Below are 20,578 nucleotides of genomic sequence, written 5' to 3'. Positions count from 1 at the left end.
CTTTTGACTGTATCTTTCCCTCCATCCCAAATGGGCAGAGGGGTATAAACTTAAACGTTGAAGCATGACCTCTGAGACAATCCCAAGTCTCTTCTAGCTCTGGGCTATTTCTTTCCTGGAAGCATCCAGGGGTTGAAGAGTATCTGGGCCCTTGCCTTTTATCTCCACAACTCCCCCTCTGAGGAGGCAGCAAGTTTCCGTGGACCAGGCATTCCAGCTAAGAAGACGAAAACATTTGAGGCTGCCCTACCAGACCCAAATCCTTGGTGAGAAACATAGGGTGACCCCAGGGGCTCTAAGCCAAACTCTTTTTCAGCCTTGAACCTAAGCCCACTAACCAGATGTTTTCCTAGAGATCAGCAGGCTGAGTATTTCCCAAGAATGATAAGGCTTTCCAGTTGTCTTTCTGTTATTGATAACACACATCAGTGGAGTGGACTGACTGAACGTAAGGTCAGAGGGACTTTAGAAGTCATTTTGTCCCACTGCCTTCCCAGTTCAGGAATTTCCTTTACAGGCTCCCATAACATAAAACCTAGAAGGAAGGTCAGGTAGAACCCTCCTCATGACTTTTATCTTTTATCTCTCAAGACAACTTGTTCTCTTTTTTGAATAACAGCTTTAGACTCTCCCTTCTGAGTAAGATGGCCCACATTCTGCCTATGGAATGTGTATCTCCTAGGCCTTTTCTCTTGCCTTTTGAGATGGCCTGCACTCTGCCTATGGAGTGTGTATCTATTTTTACTTCAAACTAAACACCCACCCCCATGCCTTATGGCCTCTCTGGCCTTCTGAGACAGACTGCACTCTTTGTCTATGAAGTGTGCATCTCCTTGAATAAATCTTAAATAAATAAATAAATAAATAAATAAATAAATAAATAAATAAATAAAAGCTTTATTATAGACATAATTCACACACTGTAAAATTCACTTTTTTTCAAGTGTACAATTCAGTGGCTTTTAGTATATTCAAAGAGTTGTACAATAATCACCACTATCTAATTTTAGTCTATTCTTTTTTAAGCAACTCTAATTCTTAGAAAACTCCCCTACTGAAACAGAAGGAAGACCAGTCCCCAGGTGAAGGGGAGAAGGAGGAGGGCATTGAAGTCCATCTCACCTAGTTCACAGATTGGCCTATTTGACCACAGGTCTGGCCACATGTGGAGCTGGCCACATGTGGTATTTGCCATTGTTTGCTTTCCTTCCTCAAAAATATATTGACAGAGTCATTGGCTTCCACCCTTGATAACTGAGAAAGAATCCACAATATCTGGGTCTCAGAGATTTCCCAACACCACTGGCTGTGCTTGTCCTTGCCTGCTCCCTGCTGCCTATGAGGGTGTTCCTCAGCCCTGGGGTGTGAAGGGAGAGGAGAAAGGTAGAAGAATGCTCCAACCCCGAAGTAATTGGGATTGGGATGTCGTTTGAAAAAGTAGGGTGATTTCTCCATTTCCAGAAGGATTTTAAACTTGCCTGGACTTGGGCAAGAATGAGATAACATGGTGAGTATTTCCTGAGAATTTTGGAAACACATTAAAGAGTTTTGGCATCTCACTCACCTACCTCTCTCCTTCCCCTCAGCTTTCCCATCTTCCCTCTCCTATTGCCTGGCTGGGTTTTTTTTTCCCCCCTCTATTTGCCCTTTTCCTGTCCTGTTTATTCCCTCTTTCCCTCCTTTTCTTACCTTCTCCTCTAATCTGCTTCTCCTTCCTCCTCTTCTCTGTATTACCCATCTGGCTTCTCCTTTGGTCCTCACTGCCAGGTCTCCATCCTACAAAGGACCATTTGGCCCCTGTTCTGTCCTTGCACCCCACTATCCCAGTACTTAAGGGGACACATGTAATATATGTTGGCGATGACCTGAGGACACACTAGGAAGCTGGCCCCAAGTCAGTGCTCTCCTCCAATGTGGGGGTGAGGGCTATAGAATTTCACATTGCCTTCTACTGGAGGCCAGCCAGTGATTTCTTCTCCAGAAGATCAAGGTGCTTCCTGCACTTGCGCTTTGTACCCATCCCTACTATTAACGTTTCAGACCAAAGAAGAGGGGACCAGGGTCTGTAATGCACGTTCAGGCCATCTACACAATGACGTATAGGATTTTAATGAGCTGGGAAACCATTCTGAGATCTGGGACAGAATAAAGCCTCTAGGGAATGAAATTAAGTTAAAATTTCAATTATCACAGTTCTTGGAGGTGTAAGAAACTAAGGCTTTTACACAGAAAGAGTAAATAAACAACCTAGAGGGAGATCACCTTCCACAACAACTTCACTGGCCTTCTTCCATCCACCCTGGCTGGTCTCAGGACTCGCCACAGATCCAGGCCATGTGGAGCTGCAAGAAACAAGAAGGAGGTGCTCAACTCAGAAGGGAGTTGCAGCAGGAGATGGTGAAATTAGCTGGGTTGCCTATTTAGAAAATGCAGTTGGTAAGGATTTGCTTGAGGTAGGAATAAATGGAGAGTAGAAGGCTGGCAACATTGCAATGACCAATGATGTCTTCATTTTGTGGCTGAAGGACTGGAATCAAACAAAGGTCAAAAATAAAACTGCTCTTGGATCTGATGACTTAATGTAAGGTAAAATAAAATAACAATAGACTCCTTTGCAATATAATTTATCATTCAAATCTGGATTGGAATGTGATATCTTATATCCTGTAAGATATAACATCCAACAGACATTAAAGCTGGGAAAGACACAGATAACTGATAAGGAGATTTATATATAATTTATGCCATATCAACTCCCCAAAAGGATGGCACTACATACTTACAAGGTTATAAAATATAAGAAAGAATTAAAGAAGAAAGAAGCAGAGAAATAATCTTTATTAAAAATCCCTCCCTGGGCTCTAAATTTAATGATGATCTTCCTGGCAGGAAAAGTAAACAAGAATCAAACTGGGTTGCATATTTCTCATGGCCTGATAAAAAGGAAACATAGTGATCCATGTGAAGAGGCAAGTATTTTCTGGCTACGGGCACTGAATTCATAAATGGAATTTATCGTGTGGGTCCTCTCAAAAAAGATGAAGGCTGACACCTGCAATCAGAAATATGGCACGTGTATACCTCTCATGGTTGTCTTCTATAAAATGCAAGGGTACAGCGTTAAACTTGATTTATGCATCTCTCTAGTGAACAACGTAACTGAAGACAACATAGTTCATGTGTTAGCGTCTGATGATCTAACCATCCAGAGATAAAACTTACAAAAACAAGAAGAATTTATATTACACTTGATCTCTAGACTGTATCTCTCAAATATCATGTCTCAAGGAGTTCTGACAAAAAGTTGCTCACTGGCAATTTATAGTTAAATCCTCTGATGTGGATCTGAAACTTCAAAATGCTCGTCTTCTGATTAAACAATGATATACACACTTCAGTCATGAGAAGAAAGCGGAGAGTTCTAAAAACCTGTGCCCAAGGCTGATGGGTTATAATTTGGAGAACTGAAATGTTTCTAACTGACGCTACAGTTGACGCTACTCTGAATCTCTTCTTGAGGAAATCAGATGGTTGAAAATAATGTAATTTAGTCTGCACCACTCAGGCCAAGATCTAAATTATTTTAGTGCTGAGAGATTCTTTTCAGAGATCTCTTTAACTTTAAGTGATTGAGTGTTTTAAAGTGAAATTACACACTGAACTCTAATGACAACTTCATAATGTAGAAATGTGCTAAAGGGCAATTAGGGCAATAACATATCTTGTCATCAATGGAGAATCACACTTCTACAACTACTCTTGTAGCAGCCCAAGTGTGGGTAACACAGTCTAACTGTTAGGTTCTGAGTCTCCCAGTGAGATCTATTATAATTCGATATAAGTTGCATAGAAGGAAATTTGAATTATTTAGACTTTACATATGGCTCAGTCTGCATTCCACTGAGATGTTGTCTTACAAGTTCTGTCAGCAGTTTTCTGATTTCCCAAAGGTCTTTACTGAATTGAAGACAGGAGAGCCAGGACTCAGCTTTCTCAGACAGAGAGCAACAGGCTGGTTTCGGCCACATCTAAAAGCCAAGGAGATGTGAGCAGAGACAGATCCTCCCAGAAGAGAGCCTCAGCACAAGGCCGCAAAGACCCTAGACCTTCAGATGTGACCCACAGAATAGGAAAGCCTCTCACTCCGTCTCTTGCTTGCAGAGTCTCTCTGTTCCACTTATGTGGAAGTCACACTCAGGGTAATAATATTGAGAGTAAAAGAAAAAATATAAAGGCAAAGTGTTCCTTATAATCCAGTTCCAAATATTCATCTGAAGTACAGACAGAAGCAAAAATAAACTGATTATTAAGTAATGAATCATGCTAGTCACTTGATTAGACATGAGTAAAATTCTCCTTAGATTTATCCCATAGGCAGCCACTTAGTTCTAGCAGATGGTGATAATGAACGAATTTAATTGGGAGTTTTCCTTTCACTGAGGCACTACTTCCAGTAGTGCACTTTCAGGCACTACTGAAAATGTGGTCCAAAGAGAAACAGTCTTCTCAATGTAAACTTCCCACAGATGCAGGTTTTAGTACAACCATTGTCTGACCAGCATGTAAATCTACAATTATTACACCCAATGTTCCACTGACCATGAGTTAATAATGAATTTGCAGTTTAATCGAAGAGGAAAAAGCAATAATTCTGTATTTGTGAAGAACAATATTGAGTTTTCCCAAATCTGCCAAAATATCTACTTATTCAAAGGCATTGATTATTTGGACAGATATAGTAACAATTTGCTGCTATGCTGTTTCTATTACAATCTGGAAATAAACCACAACCACCACCACCAATCAACACCTCAGACACCTCCTGCTGCCCTTGCTGAAGATCAACTCAAAGAATTGCTAACTTTTAGCAAGTGTCACTGTACTTAGCATTTTACCTGAATTATCTCATTTAACCTCCAGAGCCCTATAATTAGGTCCACCAATACCATTATCTCCATTTCTGAGGCACAAAAAAGTGAAATAACTGCCCAATGTCATAAACTTTTAAGTAATAAACCCAGGATTTGAATATAATTATATCTGCTTCATGTAGTAGGTATTTATATGCTTAAGCATAGGTAAATAAACCTAATAATCAATATGTTGAAATCCAAAAGCAAATAGGTAGTGTTTCACATTCAACTTAGAATAGAAATCTTCAAACAATTAGAAAAGGTTTGAGGTGGTGTGTATTAAACAAATGGCATTTTAAATAGGGAGACAAATAGTTAATGAATTAAAAAAGGAGAAATTAGGATTTGCTGGGGGTGAGGGGTATATTTTCATCAGTTTCTTCTTAGATTCTGAAAAAATTAAGAAAAACAAAAGCAAAATTCTCTAGTGGTGACTTTGATAAAAGCTTATTTGATTTAATTAGTAAAAGGCACAGAGAACACCAGCTTCCAGTGTTTTGCTAATCAATCTTAGCCAAGCTAGCTGACATAATAAATCTACTGAAAGGATAAATCAATTCTGGCAGCAAAACAGTGGATGAAACTGTCATTAGGGAGTTGCTGGATTGTGGTGAGCTAACTTGACACTGAGCCATAAGGACACCAGCAGGTCACTGGAAAGAAGAGTCAGCTACAGGTAGAAGACCTGTATACAAAACAAGATCAGACCCAGGCTAGAACTCAGTCTCCCAGGTTGCCTGCTGAAAGGTGTGGCAAAGGGAGAGGACAATTTGTACAATGATAATGCATGCATCCATCCTAATATTTTAAAAGGGAGGGCTCACCTGAGACACAGGCAGCAATAACTGAGCACTCCAAAAAATTATAACCATCATGCCATCTTTATGTGCTGTTTGATACTTGTAAACTGTTATATTTGTTTTGGGACTGGAAAACTTTGAGATGATATCCATAGAATATAAATGTGTTCCTACATGCTGTCTATAATTTTAATCAAAAGTTTCATTAGATCCACACCTTGACTAGTTTTGTTTTAACCATGCATGTATTTTTATTTATTTAAAATTTCTATACCCATTACCATTTGTAAGGCACTATTCTAAGAACTTAAACACATAATGATTAGGGATTTTTTTTAAACTTCTTCCTGTACTGCTACAGCCTGGCATGGAAGCCTGGATGCCTGAATGGCACAGAAGAATGGAATCTTAGGGTGAGAAGGGCCTTCAGAAGCCATCTAGCACAATTCCCCATATGTGGCAATGAATCCCTGTTGTGTAACTACATCTACCAACAGTCCAGACTAAGCATGAGCATCTCCAATAGGAGATACACAATTCAGAAAGCACCAGATTATTTCCAGATATCTGACCATATGGGAGAACATGCCAAACATCTGTTAATACCAACTTGGGTCTCACGGGCAACTCAACCAGGATCCAGAGGAATAAAATTATGTCATATGGACCAGGGAGCATAGAAGCTGATCCCACATGTTACCCGAGACCAGTGTGGCACTTAGTTGTAAGACTGACTAAGAAGGGCCTGAAATCATGCCAGAGGTTGAGGAGGGGCAGGGGCACAGATTCATAGTCTAAAACTTACATGTCCTACAGACAAAGTTGAAGCCTCAGAAGGTTAGAAGGATCAGCATTTTCATGTTTCTTTTCCATATTTCAGAAGATACATGGCCTTCAACAAGTATTCATTTAATTAGTCATTCATTCATTCGTTTATTGTATTAGGCTGAAAAATGGACCTCAAAGATATTAAGTCCAAATCTCTAAAACCTGTAAGTGTTACTTTATATGGTCAAAGGGATTTTTGTAGCTGTGATTAGGTGAAGATCTTGAGATGGGGAGATTATCCTGGTGGACCCTAAATATTATCACACAGGTCATTATAAGAGGGAAGCAGACAGATTTGACACAGCAAAGGAGAAGAAGGTAATGTGATAACACAAGCAGAGATTGGAGTAGTATGTTTTGTACATAGGAAGGGGCCACAAACCAAGGAATACAGGCAGCCACTAGAAGGTGGGAGAGGCAAGAAAATATATTCTCCCCTCAGAGTCTCCAAAAGGAGACAACCCTGCCAACACTTTGACTTTAGTCCAGTGAAACTGACTTTGGACTTCTTACTTCCAGACTATAAGAGGAAAAAAAAAGTGTGCTGCTTTTAGCTACTAAGTTTGTGGCAATTTTTTACAGTGACCAAAGGAAACTAATATATTCATCAAATTTATTGACCATACTGGGGATCAGGCACTGGGCAAGGCTCTTGATTTACAGAGAAGACTAACATGCTGAGTGACCCTGAGCAACTGGGAGCTGGTAAACTCAGCTCCCTCACCTGCAAATGGGGGTGATTCTACATAATTTATGGGGCTTTTAGGCATAATACTAATAGGAAATCTGGTATCTATCAAATGTTTACTATGGGCTAAACATATCATTTCATTTGATCTTTAAAATAATATTAAAAAGTAGGTACTACTATTAACTCAATTTTACAATTATGTTCTGTTATGGAAATGGGAAATAAATAGTGAGGAGACTGAGGCTTAGAGATGAGGTATCTTGCCCCAAATCACTCCAGAGCCAGGCTGGGATTTATACCAAGCCCACAGACTCAAAGCACTGTTCTTAGTTACTATACCTGACTCAGGGCAAGCACTCAACCAATGTGCAATCCCTTTCTCACTCCTCTCAGTATCATTAAAGATGTGACATTTTTTCCTTGTTTGTTATACTGTCAACTAAAAATTGGCACTTGCCATCTGCCTCTACAAGGACTGAATCACGTTGGTACTTGCCATCTACCTCTGCTTGGATTAAATCATAATCCACTGCAGCCAATGACCTCCAACACACCCTGAAAGGAGTTCAGGATGGAGGTCAGGAATGAGGTACTCTGTGTTCTGGGAAAACTGGCAGAACAGGCCTTCAGACAGTTAGATATTTTCAGGAGAAGACTTTATGAGCCCAAATTCTTGCATCTCCTCATATTTAGAAAAGCACTAAAATCATTAAAGGGGACATCTGCTTCTGGTTACTAGCAGCAAGCCTCTGCCTAAATGTGTGCTTGACTGCACGTATCCCCCTTCACTGAAATCACATATGATACTGATGTTCCCCTCTACCTCTTCAGAGCAGTTCCTCAGAGCTATCTGAGATGCTGTCTCCTGGGCTATAATCCTCATTTTGACCCAAATGAGAGTTTGACCCAAACTCTCATGTTGTGTGACTTTATTTCAGTAGACAACATCTTTACTTATTATTTTTAGTAGTAGCTGCAAGGTTTACAATATATATGTTTACTTTATCATAGGATACCTTTAAATCATATTATACCATTTCATAGATACTATAAGAACTTTATACGAAGATTAAAGATGTGATCTTTTGCCTTGAGGGCAAAAAGCCACTAACATAACTCACGCCGTCAGAGAAGGGCCAGCTCGTCCTGTGGGCTCAGGTGGGCACAGTGGCCCCATAGAAGGGGCCACACCGGACTGTGGGATCCCACAATTCCCAAGTACAGCATGTGTCAAAACCCACAAAGGCTCAGCCTCGGCCGTCCTAAACCAGAGTAAACAGCAAAGGAATTATGAGGGACCAACTTGCCTTCTTCCTCGGTTATTCCCCTTTTTTCTTCGCTCCAGTCACTCCACAGCCTTGACTCCTCAGTCACACAGCACAGCTCTACGGCATACTCGGTAAAAGCCTGCAGCCCAGTGAGGTTGTATGCTGCTTCTTTACCCACTTCTCTTTCAGTGAAGTTGACTTCCACCTAAAAGACAGAGACAACCCTGAAGCCAGATGGGAGACCACGTTATCTTTCCATTTTCCTTCTCTACTCCCCAACCCTGTCTTACCCTTTCAGAACTAGTAGTGTTGTCGCTCAATTTTTAAAATATATAATTTTCATAAATAAACCTTTACACACACCTGGGGACCATTAGCACCTAAACAGAGTTCAGTCACTCGGAACCACCACCCCTCCCCATTTCCCACTTCTAAGCCTGTGAAGCAGAGATTCCTGCCTCTGGGCTGGATGTGAGTGACCAGAGTCTTGCTGTTCTAAAAGATGCAAGGTGGAGTCCTGGGATCCAGGGCAATGTGGGCCTCAGTTTAAACTCTGGAGGAAACAACAATGCCTAGAAACAAGGTCTCAAGGAACAGTAGGTAACAGAGACCTTCGCGGAATTAAGTTCCTCCTCATGTCATGGAGAAAACCCGTGGACAAAACAAAGCTAAGTTATCATGGATTACCTCAGCATTTGTAATGGGCAGAACTAGGATCAGAGTACAGACCGCCCCACCGTTAGACTCTTTCCCTCTATCTAAGTCTTCCATTCCAAATTATTGGTCTGCAGGTAACCAGTCAAGATGCTAAAGATCTCAGCAACCTGGATGTATAAGTTCATTTTGACACTCTCGCCCTGGGGTGGGGAGTGGGGAGAGATAAATAAATCACTTCTCCTTTCTAGACCTCAGTTTCCTCATTAGTAAAATTAGTGTGTTGCTTTATAGAATCCCTAAAGTCCCTTACAGACTCAACTCTGCAAAAGAAACTAAAATCTCAGTTATGTATTTCTGTTGCTGCAACATAAACTTTTAGCTGTTGCTTTATATACATTTATACTGAGTTGATTAATAAAAATAAACTGCATGTCCATAAAAGGCATGTCCATTTTGTGAGTATGCACAATATTTCCTTAGAAGAGAAGGAAGTTCTATTATTTCTTATGCATATGTAACAGCTGTGAAAATAGGTCCTGGGCCTAAAGGAAATTTGGCAAAATGAGGATGTATATATGTGGCCAAAAGCTGAGCATCCCAGCTACAGATGGACAGTTCTGAACACCCAGCCTAGTGAGATGGTGTCAGAGCAAGGAAGTAGCATCCAGAGGTGGAGAGCAGTTCCGCTGCTGAATCCTGGGTGCCCTGAGAACCCGATTTCGACAGCCCCTGGAGATGGTGCACTGGTAGAATAAGGTTGTTGGGACTATAACTTGGGACAATCCATCATCTCTGGGAAAGTAGCCTCCCCAATTTACCTTATGGGTAAAACCAGTTGAAGCCAGATTAAGACCTTTAGGAGAAGTCCAGCCACATGGTGCCCTCCATACATAAATCAAAATAAAAACAATATTAATTCATAAAATGTGTGAAGATGTCTTAAAGTTCTATTCTACTTTTCATGCTTTAAAAAATACGTAATAATTTGTAAAAAAAAAAAAAAAAACAACAACTTTCAAATGTTTCCTCCTGCTTTGCTAGTGCTGTCAGCACACCCTTGGCCTACTTGCTGGGTCTCCTCGCATTTAGGTTCAGGATCTGCTGTCTAATGTTCCTGTGCAAGCCTGTTCTTCTCAGCCGTAGCCCCAATGGGGAAAAGAAGCTCTTGTCTTCCAAACAGACTGCCTGTAAGGTTTTCACTGTGGCTTTTTGTCCAGGCTATGTGACTTTGGCCCTCACAGGGTCCAGGATCAATTGATCCTCCATATACAGGCTTAAACCTAAAACTTCCCCAACTCAACACAAGAAATAGTCTCAGACCAAAACACTAACTTTATCAGGTTTGTTTCTAATAATCAATACTTGTGCCAAATCCTAGCTTATTCAAAGTGTTTATATCTTAAGAGATAAGTCAGAAATTTTGGAGCAGAGCCTGAATCAAACCCTTAAAACAGTCTTGAGAGCCTTTTGTAGAGTGTTCACATGGTTCCATTTTATTATAAAGGTGGAAATTCTTGACACTAGGGCCACAGGAAGGCGGTTTGCAGGCTAAAGTATGGTCAAATGAATGACTGAACTTGGAGTCAGAAAACCTGGGCTCAAGTCTGCAACTTACAAACCTTGAGATCTTGGACAGGTGATTTAAGCTCTCTACATTGCAGTTTACTTATCTGTAATAATAAAAATAGTGATGCCTCATTTATAGGATATTTGCAAGGATTAAAAAAAGCACTTTGTAACCCTTATAGCAATATACAAACACAAATCTTGCTATATGGACATACTGGGGATTTCAGAATTAGTTTTTATATGGTTTAGTTTAATCAAACATTTACTAAGCACATGTGCCAGGCAATGGGAAGACAGATGAAAATCAAGGTCTCTGTGTTTGAGAAACTTATAGTCTAATGCTGGGGAAGATGACTTGAAATGACTGTTACATGCAATGACAGAGGAGGAGCACCTAGCTCAGACTCTCAAAAGGAAATATGTCAGACCCGAATTCTGAGAAATGAATAGATTCACAGCAAGAGTAGAGGTACAAAGCAGAGAATGTTTTAAGCAGAAGCACAAACAAGTGAAATGACATGACACAAGGGAACCTAGCAATTCAGGATTACTAGAGAAGCCAGAGCAAGATGTAAGATGAGGTTGGAGAGGTCAATAGGGGCTGGGTTTTAGAGGGTTAAGGATTTGGGCCTTTTTCCACTGATAATGGGATGGGAATCATTCACAGAAGGTTGGGTTGGTTTAGTTGGGTTTAAAACTGAGTAGACTTGGTCGTGTTTGAAAGCTGAAAGGAGAGAGATACAGGCTGCACATTCCATTTTCCTCCCTTTGCACTTTCTCAAGGAGAGAAAGAAGAAGGTTATATTCCCTTCAAGGGATTGGAAGGAAGGAGGCAAAGATGAGGGCAGATGTAGGTGAATTTACCAAAGAGGCAGGTGACAGAATGCTAGAGTTGGGGTAGTTTGCATATGCTGCCCTCACTTAGTATTGGGCATGGTTTAGTAATTTTCCAGAGGGAATAGATCCTGGCTTGTTTTTCTTGTTGAATCTTATCCCAGCAGCCACAGGACTCAAGTCCCAGATAAATAAAAGAAATCAAGGGTTGCTAGCCAGTAGATCACTCCAGAGGTTCCTCAGACTCACTGAGACCATGACATGTGATACAAAAGAAATGAGCTTATGCTGTGCTGGGGACTTCCCTGCTTAGGAGTCCTCTTCTGGGTTCCAGAAACTACAAATCCATGGGTCTTGTATTATACATAGTCAGTCCTAGGAGGATGGATCCAGAGCTGGCACAGAAAGGGAGCTGAGAGGAAGAGTAAACATCATTTCTCTTGCCTTGAATATAAGACAAGTGAAACTTAACTAATTTTTCTTTTCTAAAAGAGTGCTGGTCTAGCAGAGGATGCAATAGACAGTATCTACGTATTTCAGCAAAGGAAAAAGTCTAGTGATGGCCTCATGGGCAAGATAAAAAAAGTAGGTGGAATGACTTTGGTGATAACTAACTGTATTCAAAGACGCCTGAGTAAATGACCACACTCAAAGGAGACGCTGATGCCTCCAGATGGGCTCTGACATAGTCACTCTTTTTGATTGAAGATTAGATAAAAGTACAGAAGTAAGTGTTATCACATCTGAAGATACTGAAAAGTTATAAAGTAATAAGTTAACTATAAGTTTTATTGAAAAGTTAGCAAGTAGAAAGTTAACTACAAGTTTCGGGTGATAGAATAAAGATTCTAAAGAGGCCGAAATGGTGGATAAGACCAACATGAAGAAATTCAATAGGAATAAATAAAGCAGCAGAATTTTAGGTTAAAAACAAACAAGTTGTAAGATAGTGAAGATGTTTTTACTAGAAAATCTCATGTGTGTGTGGGGGGAGTCTTAAAGATTTAACTGATTTAATTGGCTAGGAGCTGATGAAGAATCAATAATGTAAGTTGGTTATTTTAAAAAGTTGATATAATTTCAGACTGCATTGATAGATATATGAGAATTATCTCTGAACGGTAAGGTAAGAAAACATATCTTAAGACACAAAAGGCATTAAACTTAAAGGAAAAGATTGATAAAATTTGACAGTATTAAAATTAAGAAGTTCTGTTTATCTAAAGTTACCACTTAAGAGAGTGAAAAGGCAAGCCATGTGGTAAGAGATATTTAAATACACATAAAAAAAAATAAAGGACTCACAAATAGAATATAGAAGGAACTCCCACAAGTCAATTAAAATCAGGCAGATCATCCAACAGAATAAACATGCAAAAGGCTTAAATTAACACTTCACCAAGAAGGACTCTAAATGACCAATAAACACATGGAAAGGTATGCAGCCTCATTCAAAGTGAGTTAAATGCAAATTAAAGCCATGATTCTATTGCATTCATACAAGGAATACTACACTGCAATGAAAATGTACAAACTCCAGCACTGTATAACGTGAATGGATCTTAAAAGAACAATATATAGAGAAAGAAGCAAAACATAAAGAAAATACAAAATGTATGGATTCCTTTTATATAATGTCTCAAACTACGTTGTTCAGGAATGCAGGCTTACATGGTAAAAACCATAATAAAAAGTAGGGAAGTAATTACCATGAAAATTGGGGTAATTCTTAGCTCTAAAGGCAGGAAGCCTGTGTCATCAGGAAAAGGTAGATGGGGGCTCTGGTGTGCTATTTTTACCTCAGTGGTTTTCACATGAGTACTGATTTAATAATAATTGGTTAAATGCAATATGTTTTATTCACTTTTCTAAACATGTGTTATACATCACAATTTCATGAAACATTAGAAAAATTAAAAAGGAAATGGCAAAAAAAAAAAAAAAAAAGAAAAGAAAAGGAAATGGCCAAGCCACTGAATTTCTGGCAGCCAACAAAGCTAGACACAAACCAGGGTGGAATGCAAAAGTTAACTTCTCACTTTTTTCATTTGTCCCTTGGCCATTTCCCATCTAAAAGGCCCAAATGGGAAACCAGGAAGAAAGGTATTGACTATTGTCTATCTTCTATTTTCAACGTAGAAAATGGAAAAAATGATTCCAAGTCAACAAAAGTTGTCAATAATTCTCTTATTTGGGCTCTATAATAGAAACATTTTAATGGCTTAACTTACCCAGTGGGTACTGTTTACTGTTCTGAATCGAAGTATGTATTTAAAATTAGATGACTTAGGTGCCAATACAGGCCTCACCCATCTTATTTGAACCATTCGTTTAACACCCGAAACTGGTTTCACACTGGAAATCTTGGGTGGCTCGGTTTTAACTGAAAATGAAAATCACACAGTTCTCATATCTGCAAAAAGATCAGAAAGTACTAATAACATTGACCCAGAATTGGAAAAAAAAAAAACCTAGGAAGAAAATTATAGTACATATTCTGTGATTTGCTGTATGCAAATAGCATTAATGCAAAAGGAATGCTTGCCACCTCCCATCCTCACAAGAAAAGAATGTCTAATGAGGAGAGGAGATATTCCTAAGATTTTTCTGCATATCGGCCTTCTACTGACTGGGTCAGACCTTATGTTGAGAATAAAGGAGGTAAAATGAAGAGACTACAGGACCAGAAAACGGGCTGTTCCCCTTCACTCCCCTTTCCTCCCCTCAGCCTCTCTTTCTTTGATCCCTAGGAGGAAGGAGTGCCCAGTAGAAAGCGCTTGTCATTTCGCCTGAACACTGCAAACATTCTCACCCAAATCTCTCTTTGAAAATGGGTTTTCTTTTCTGGTTATAAAAGTAACATATGCTCATTCCAAAATTTTTTTAAATATAGAAAGAACATAAAGAAAAACTTTTGCCATCAGCCAGAGATAACCATTATTAGCACTATGGTGAACTTCCAGGCTTTTTACCATGCAAGAATTTGTATACTTTTTTTGGGGGGGGAGGTAATTAAGTCTATTTATTTCATTATTTTTTTAATGGAGGTACTAGGGATTGAACCCAGGACCTCCTGCATGCTAAGTATGCACTCTACCACTTGAGCTATGCCCTCCCCCCAAGAATTTGTATATTTTTAAAATAAAATTGATATTATACTAAATAAAGCTTTTGTCATTTTTAAAAAATTTACAAAGTAAGGAAATATCCTCTTGCATTATAAATTCTTCAAAACATGATTTTTTCAAAGCTTCATAATATTCTAGCTTATGAACAAACAAGTTATTTGACCCTTTCTCTATTACTGCACATAGTGCTCCCAGTTTTTCATGTTAAACCTCCCTGAGAATAGAAGCTGGGTCTTGATCACAAAGCCTAGAATTAACACTTGACACTTAGAAGGTATCAGGTATTTATGAAGTGAATAAATAAATGGATAATAGTTGCTTCTTTGCATCACTGATGGGTTCCTTAGATCCCCTAGGATAGAATAATTAAATAAAAGTGTATAAACATTTTTAGGGCTGCTTCCCATGAAATGTCATTTTGCTTTCCAAAAAAAGCTACACTAATTTCAGTGTATGTATATATCACAATTTCTTTATTCATGAATCTGTTGGTGGACATTTAGGTTGTTTCTGTATCTTAGCTATTGTGAATAATATTCCAATGAACATGGAAATTCAGGTATCTCTTTGAGATCTGGATTTCAATTCCCTTTGGATAAATGCCAGAAGTGGGTTTGATGGATCATATGGTACTTATATTTTTAATTTTTTGAGGAACCACCATACTGTTTTCCATAATGGTTGTATCAATTTACATTCTGACCAGGGGTACCAGGGTCCTCTTTTCTCCACATCCTCACCATTTATCTTTTGGCTTTTTAAATAATGGTCACTCAAATTGTATGAAGTGATTGTGATTTTAATTTACATTTCCCTGATGATTAGTGATGTTGAGCACCTTTTCACATACCTGTTGGCCATCTGTATGCTCTATGTCTTCTTTGGAGAAACGTCTATTTGGGTCTTTTTACTATTTTTAAATAGGACTATTTGCTTTTTTTTTTTTTTTTTTTTTTTGCTTTTGAGTGGTAGGAGTTTCTTATTTCTTTTTGGATATTGACCCTTCATCAGATATATGATTTGCAAATATTTTCTCCCATTCTGCAGGGTGCAGAATCATTTATTGACTGTGTCTTTTGCTGTACAGGTTTTTTTTCAGTTTTATATAATCCCACTTATTTATCTTCACTTTTGTTGCCTGTACTTTTAGTGTCTTATCCAAAAAAAAATTATTGCCAAGATAAATGTCATGGAGCTTCTTCTCTGTTTTCTTTTAGGAATTTTATGATTTCAGGTCTTATGTTTATATCTTTAACACATTTTTAGTTGATTTTTCTGTATGGTGTAAAATATGAGTCCAATTTCTTTTTTCTTTTCTTTTCTTTTTTTTTTTTTTTTTTTGCATATGGATATCCAGTTTTCCCAACACCCTTTATTGAAGAGACTATCCTTTTCTCATTTTATATTCTTGGTGTCCTTGTTGAAGATCAGATGATCATATATGCAGTATTTACTTCTGGGCTCTTTAGTCAGTTCCATTGGTCTATGTCTGGTTTTATGCCAATACCATACTGTTTTGATTACTATAGCTTTGTAGTATACTTTGAAATCAAGTAGTGTGATGCCTCCAGATTGGTTCTTCTTGTTCAAAATTGCTTTGGCTATTCAGAGTCTTTTGTGGTCCCATATCAATTTTAGAATTTTTTTTTTCTGTTTCTTTGGAAAATGCCATTGGAATTTTGATAGGGATTGCATTGAATTCATAGATTGCTTTGTGTTACATGGACATTTTAACAGTATTAATTCTTCCAATCCATGAATACAGAGTATACTTTCATTTATTTCTGTCTTCTTCAATTTCTTTTATTTATAGGTTTCAGTGTATAGATCTTTCACCTCCTTGGTTAAATTTAGTCTTAAGTATTTTATTCTTTTTGATGCTATTATAAGTAGGATTGTTTTCTTAATCTTTTTTTTTTTCTTGATAGATCTCAGTACTTAGCAACACTTTACCAGGTCCTAGATAATACATTATAAAAACAAAATTTCTTCAGAGATTAATTTTACAAATCTGTGTTCTACTAATTTAGACCAAAATTCCTTCTCATTCTAAGTTTTAATCAGTGGTAGTTATAGAATATTTAAATATCTACTATATCTAGTTGAAAGAGGGATAGAAGTTTTGGATTTTATGTGTTTTTCTTTTTTAGTTATCTTTGTGACACAATTTATTTTTAGTAATTTTAACTGCTAAAGTAATACATATTCATTTTAAGAAAGAAAAGATAATAATAATAAAGGTTTATGTTTAAAAAGTGAATAACCTTGCCCCTTCCAGGTCCATCCTCAAGAGGTAAACCCAGTGTTTGCCATGTGAGGTAAGCCTTCCAGAGGGAGTTCTTAACAAATGTTTTAAAAAGAAACCCTGGTCAAACACTTTACAAAAAGAAAATCTTAGGCCCAGATATCTACACTGGTGAAGTCTATCAAAGGCTTAAAGACAAGGTAACACTTGTAATTCAGAAACTCTTTCAAAAAATAGAAGACCAGGAAACACTTTTCAAGTCAAGAATTGAAACATAAGTTCACACAAAAATTTGTACATCAATATTCATAAAAGCAGTATCCCTAATAACCAAAAAGTGGAAAAAACCTAAATGTCCATCAACTGATGTATGGCTAAACAAAATGTGGTATATCACTACAGTGGAATATTATTCAGTTATAAAAAGGAACAAAGTATACATACATAAATGCTACAACATGGATTGAACCTTGAAAACATTATGCTAAGTGAAAGAATAAGATACTAAGGCCACATACTGTATCATGACGTTTACATAAAATATCAAAAATAGGCAGATCCATAAAGACAGAAAATAGATTTGTGGTGTTGCAGAGATTACGGGAAGGTGGAAATAAGGGACTGGGGGACTGTTAATGGGAATGAAGTTTCTTTAGATGGGTAATGAAAATGTTCTGGAATTAGATATTGGTAATGTTTGCACAACTTTGTATGATTTTTAAAAAACACTGAATTGTCATTTTTAAAAGGTGAACCTTGTTGCATGTGAATTATATCTCACAAAAGCTGCTACTTAAAAATTATATAGTGAAAATGAGATTTTGAAAAAGAATTTAAAAGGTAAGAATTAGACATTTTAAAAATAAGAGTTTTACTCTCTTTTCCTACATGAGAATAATGTTTTAAGTGGGAAACACTCTGTTTCTTTGAGTATAATTTATGGTACAAACTGCAAGAGGAAATCAGGAACCACCAAAAAGTCTCTTTTCATTTTTTTTCATATGGTCAGTTCCTTCCTTCTTTCCTCCCTCCCTCTCTCCCTTCCTTCCTTCCCCCCTTTCTCCCTCCCTCTTTCTCTTCCTTCTTCAATAAGACAGGTTTTCTGTATATCTGTAACACACCTATTATATCCTTGAGCTTTGAGTCTGGTTTTGAGTCCAGAGATATCTCTTAAAAAAAAAAAAAAAAGGAGTATCTTTTAATAAAAGAGTATGTAAGAATATCAAATGACACTTACTTACGGTATCTAAATTCCAACGTGTTATATCAGATTGAATGACACCATCTGCATTTCGAGCTTCCACTTGAATGGTATAAATATCTGGTCTTGTTATATTTGGAAGAAAAAAAGAGCATGAAGTACCATTTTCACTTGGAGGACTACGTGTATCCCTTTTACGTCCATAAGCGCTTTAAAGGAAAAGGTGATTCAACATGAGTTTAGTACAGCAGTTTGGAAACGTAGCCATATTTAATGTATTAAGCATGTATTTTTTAGTTTCACTCAGGGTTTTCTTGAAAATTATATAGTCCAGAATTTGATGCCCATCTCTCCAAATTCTTTCCTCATCTCCAAGGAGAGATAAAAGTTACCACGGAGACCTTCTTGGAACCCTATAAGTCCATCAAAAGCTACACTCATACAATGCATTTCCTGTTGGTAAGAAGTAATTAATAGGCCCCTGAAAATCTCTGATTCTAGCCTTGAGAAGTTATTTTTTTAAAAAATCAAAGAGGGTTTGTTAAATAAACTATGGTAGACACATAAATAGAAATATAATGATAGTTGTTAATACAATTATACTTATTAATATGGAAAGATGCCTGTACTCTATTGCTGCTGGAAAAAAGGATTCATATTATATACAGAATGATCACATTTATATAAATTTATACATTTATATAACTATTCTTAAAAATGTTTGGAAAGGTCTTCATCAAAATGTTAAAAATTGTTATTTTGGTGGCGGGATTTTGGGTGATTTTTTACACTCTTTATATTTTTCAGATTGAATTTTTTGCCATTGGTATATATTGTTCCCAGAAAACTCTTTAAAATTATTTTCCTAGATAGATCATTTAAACCTCATCAAGCTGTACTTAATGAAAACAAGTATATATGGGTAGGAATCAGATGGGAGGGTACAGCTATAGTCCACATTGCTCTGGGGATTATGTGGGAGATGAGGTAGGCTGAGAACAGAAAAGGAGGCCCACCTTGCAAGGGTTTACAAGTGCAGGGGGTGAGGGAGCAAAGCACAAAAAGGCCTCCAGGGTAATGTTGTGTTGTGGTTATGAGCACAGGCTCTGGAAGCAGACCAGGTTTGAATTTTGGCTTTGCCCCTGTTAACCCTGTGCCTTGGGCCAGTTTCTTAACCTCTCTGTGTCTTAGTTTTCTCATCTCTAAAACGCGAATAGTAATACAACAGTAAAATAGGATTGTTATGAAGATGAAATGAGCTAATTCATTAAAATGTCAGGCACATAGTCTAAATGGGAGACACTATTATTTTTGTTATTAGTACTATTACTATGGTTGAATTTTTTTGCATTTATTCATGCTGTACCCTTTGAGAAACACCCTTTCTCCCTCTCTCTATACCTCTAGAGCTCCTTCAAGTCTCCATTTCAAAAACTACTACCTCCGTGAAGGCATCCCAACTTCTCTTTTGCTTCCCCAAGGAAAAATCAATTCCTATTGTTCTTAGGCACCAGTAGGCTTTGTGTTCATCCCACTGACCCACTGTAACCTGCTCTCAGGGCCGACCACCCACAACGAAATCCTTCTATTCTGCCTGGAAGAGATATTCTCAGTGAGAAGCTCACAAAAACACATGCAGTCCTGAGGTCATCAAGGGGGGCTGTGCATGCAGGTCCTGAGGACACCCAGGGGTTTCCTGCTTCTCGTGAGCAGCTGGTGATAATTCTGACCATCCACAGGGAGTGATACAAGTGGGGAAAATGACTCTTTAAAACAGAAAAATAGGACTAAATCTGTCTAGGTTTCCAGATTTTCATTCTATTGGTATTTCCTATTCAGCACTGGGTCCAGAGCCAGTAAGTCTAGGAGAAGATAAGTCATTTGGACAATGGATTATTGGGCCTTTATCATTCTTATTTTCTAAAGCAGGGTCAGGACAGCAAACTATAGTCTGCAAGTCAAATACTGCCCACCTCCTCTTCTTGTATGGCCCACAGTCTAAGAACAGGCTTTAAATTGTTAAATGATTGTGGAGGGGACCAAAAGCAAAAGGAGAATATTTTGTGGCATGTGAAAATTATATGAAATTCAAATTCCACGATTCACAAATAAAGTTTTATTGGAAAACAGTCGAGTTCACTGGTTTACATGTTGTCTATAGCAGCTTTCCTGCTACAGCAGCAGGGCTGAACAGTTTGACAGAGACCCATATCCCTCTAAGCCTAGAATATTTACTATCTGGCTCTTTGCAGAAAAAGTTTGCTGGCCTGTTTAAATCACCTCTCTGACATATTCATTGATATATCAGTGCAACAAGGAATATTGTTTGCTTTTTTCCCCCTTTCTTCTACTGTAAAACACAAGGTGAACTTCTCTTATAATACTAGTTACTAATTTCCAAGGAGTGAAAAAAAAGGAATACACATGAGATCTGGTATTTAAAA

At 37.9% G+C, this 20,578-nt stretch overlaps 1 protein-coding gene across 1 annotated transcript in view; it reads right to left on the bottom strand.

Moving 5' to 3' along the window:
- Positions 1–20,578, bottom strand: part of IL31RA (interleukin 31 receptor A) — a 45,882-nt gene that overhangs the window by 16,606 nt on the left and 8,698 nt on the right. Inside the window, exons 3-6 of the mRNA XM_031445313.2 lie at positions 18,171–18,343; positions 13,792–13,943; positions 8,540–8,705; positions 2,263–2,342 (exon numbers count right to left, since the gene is read on the bottom strand). Coding sequence (XP_031301173.1) covers positions 2,263–2,342; positions 8,540–8,705; positions 13,792–13,943; positions 18,171–18,343 — 571 coding nt within the window. The remainder of the gene's footprint in view (positions 1–2,262; positions 2,343–8,539; positions 8,706–13,791; positions 13,944–18,170; positions 18,344–20,578) is intronic.

This window comes from Camelus dromedarius, chromosome 3 (genome assembly GCF_036321535.1).
Source record: "Camelus dromedarius isolate mCamDro1 chromosome 3, mCamDro1.pat, whole genome shotgun sequence".
In the NCBI taxonomy this organism is placed as follows: domain Eukaryota; kingdom Metazoa; phylum Chordata; class Mammalia; order Artiodactyla; family Camelidae; genus Camelus; species Camelus dromedarius.
This window is presented reverse-complemented; position numbering and strand designations above follow the sequence as displayed.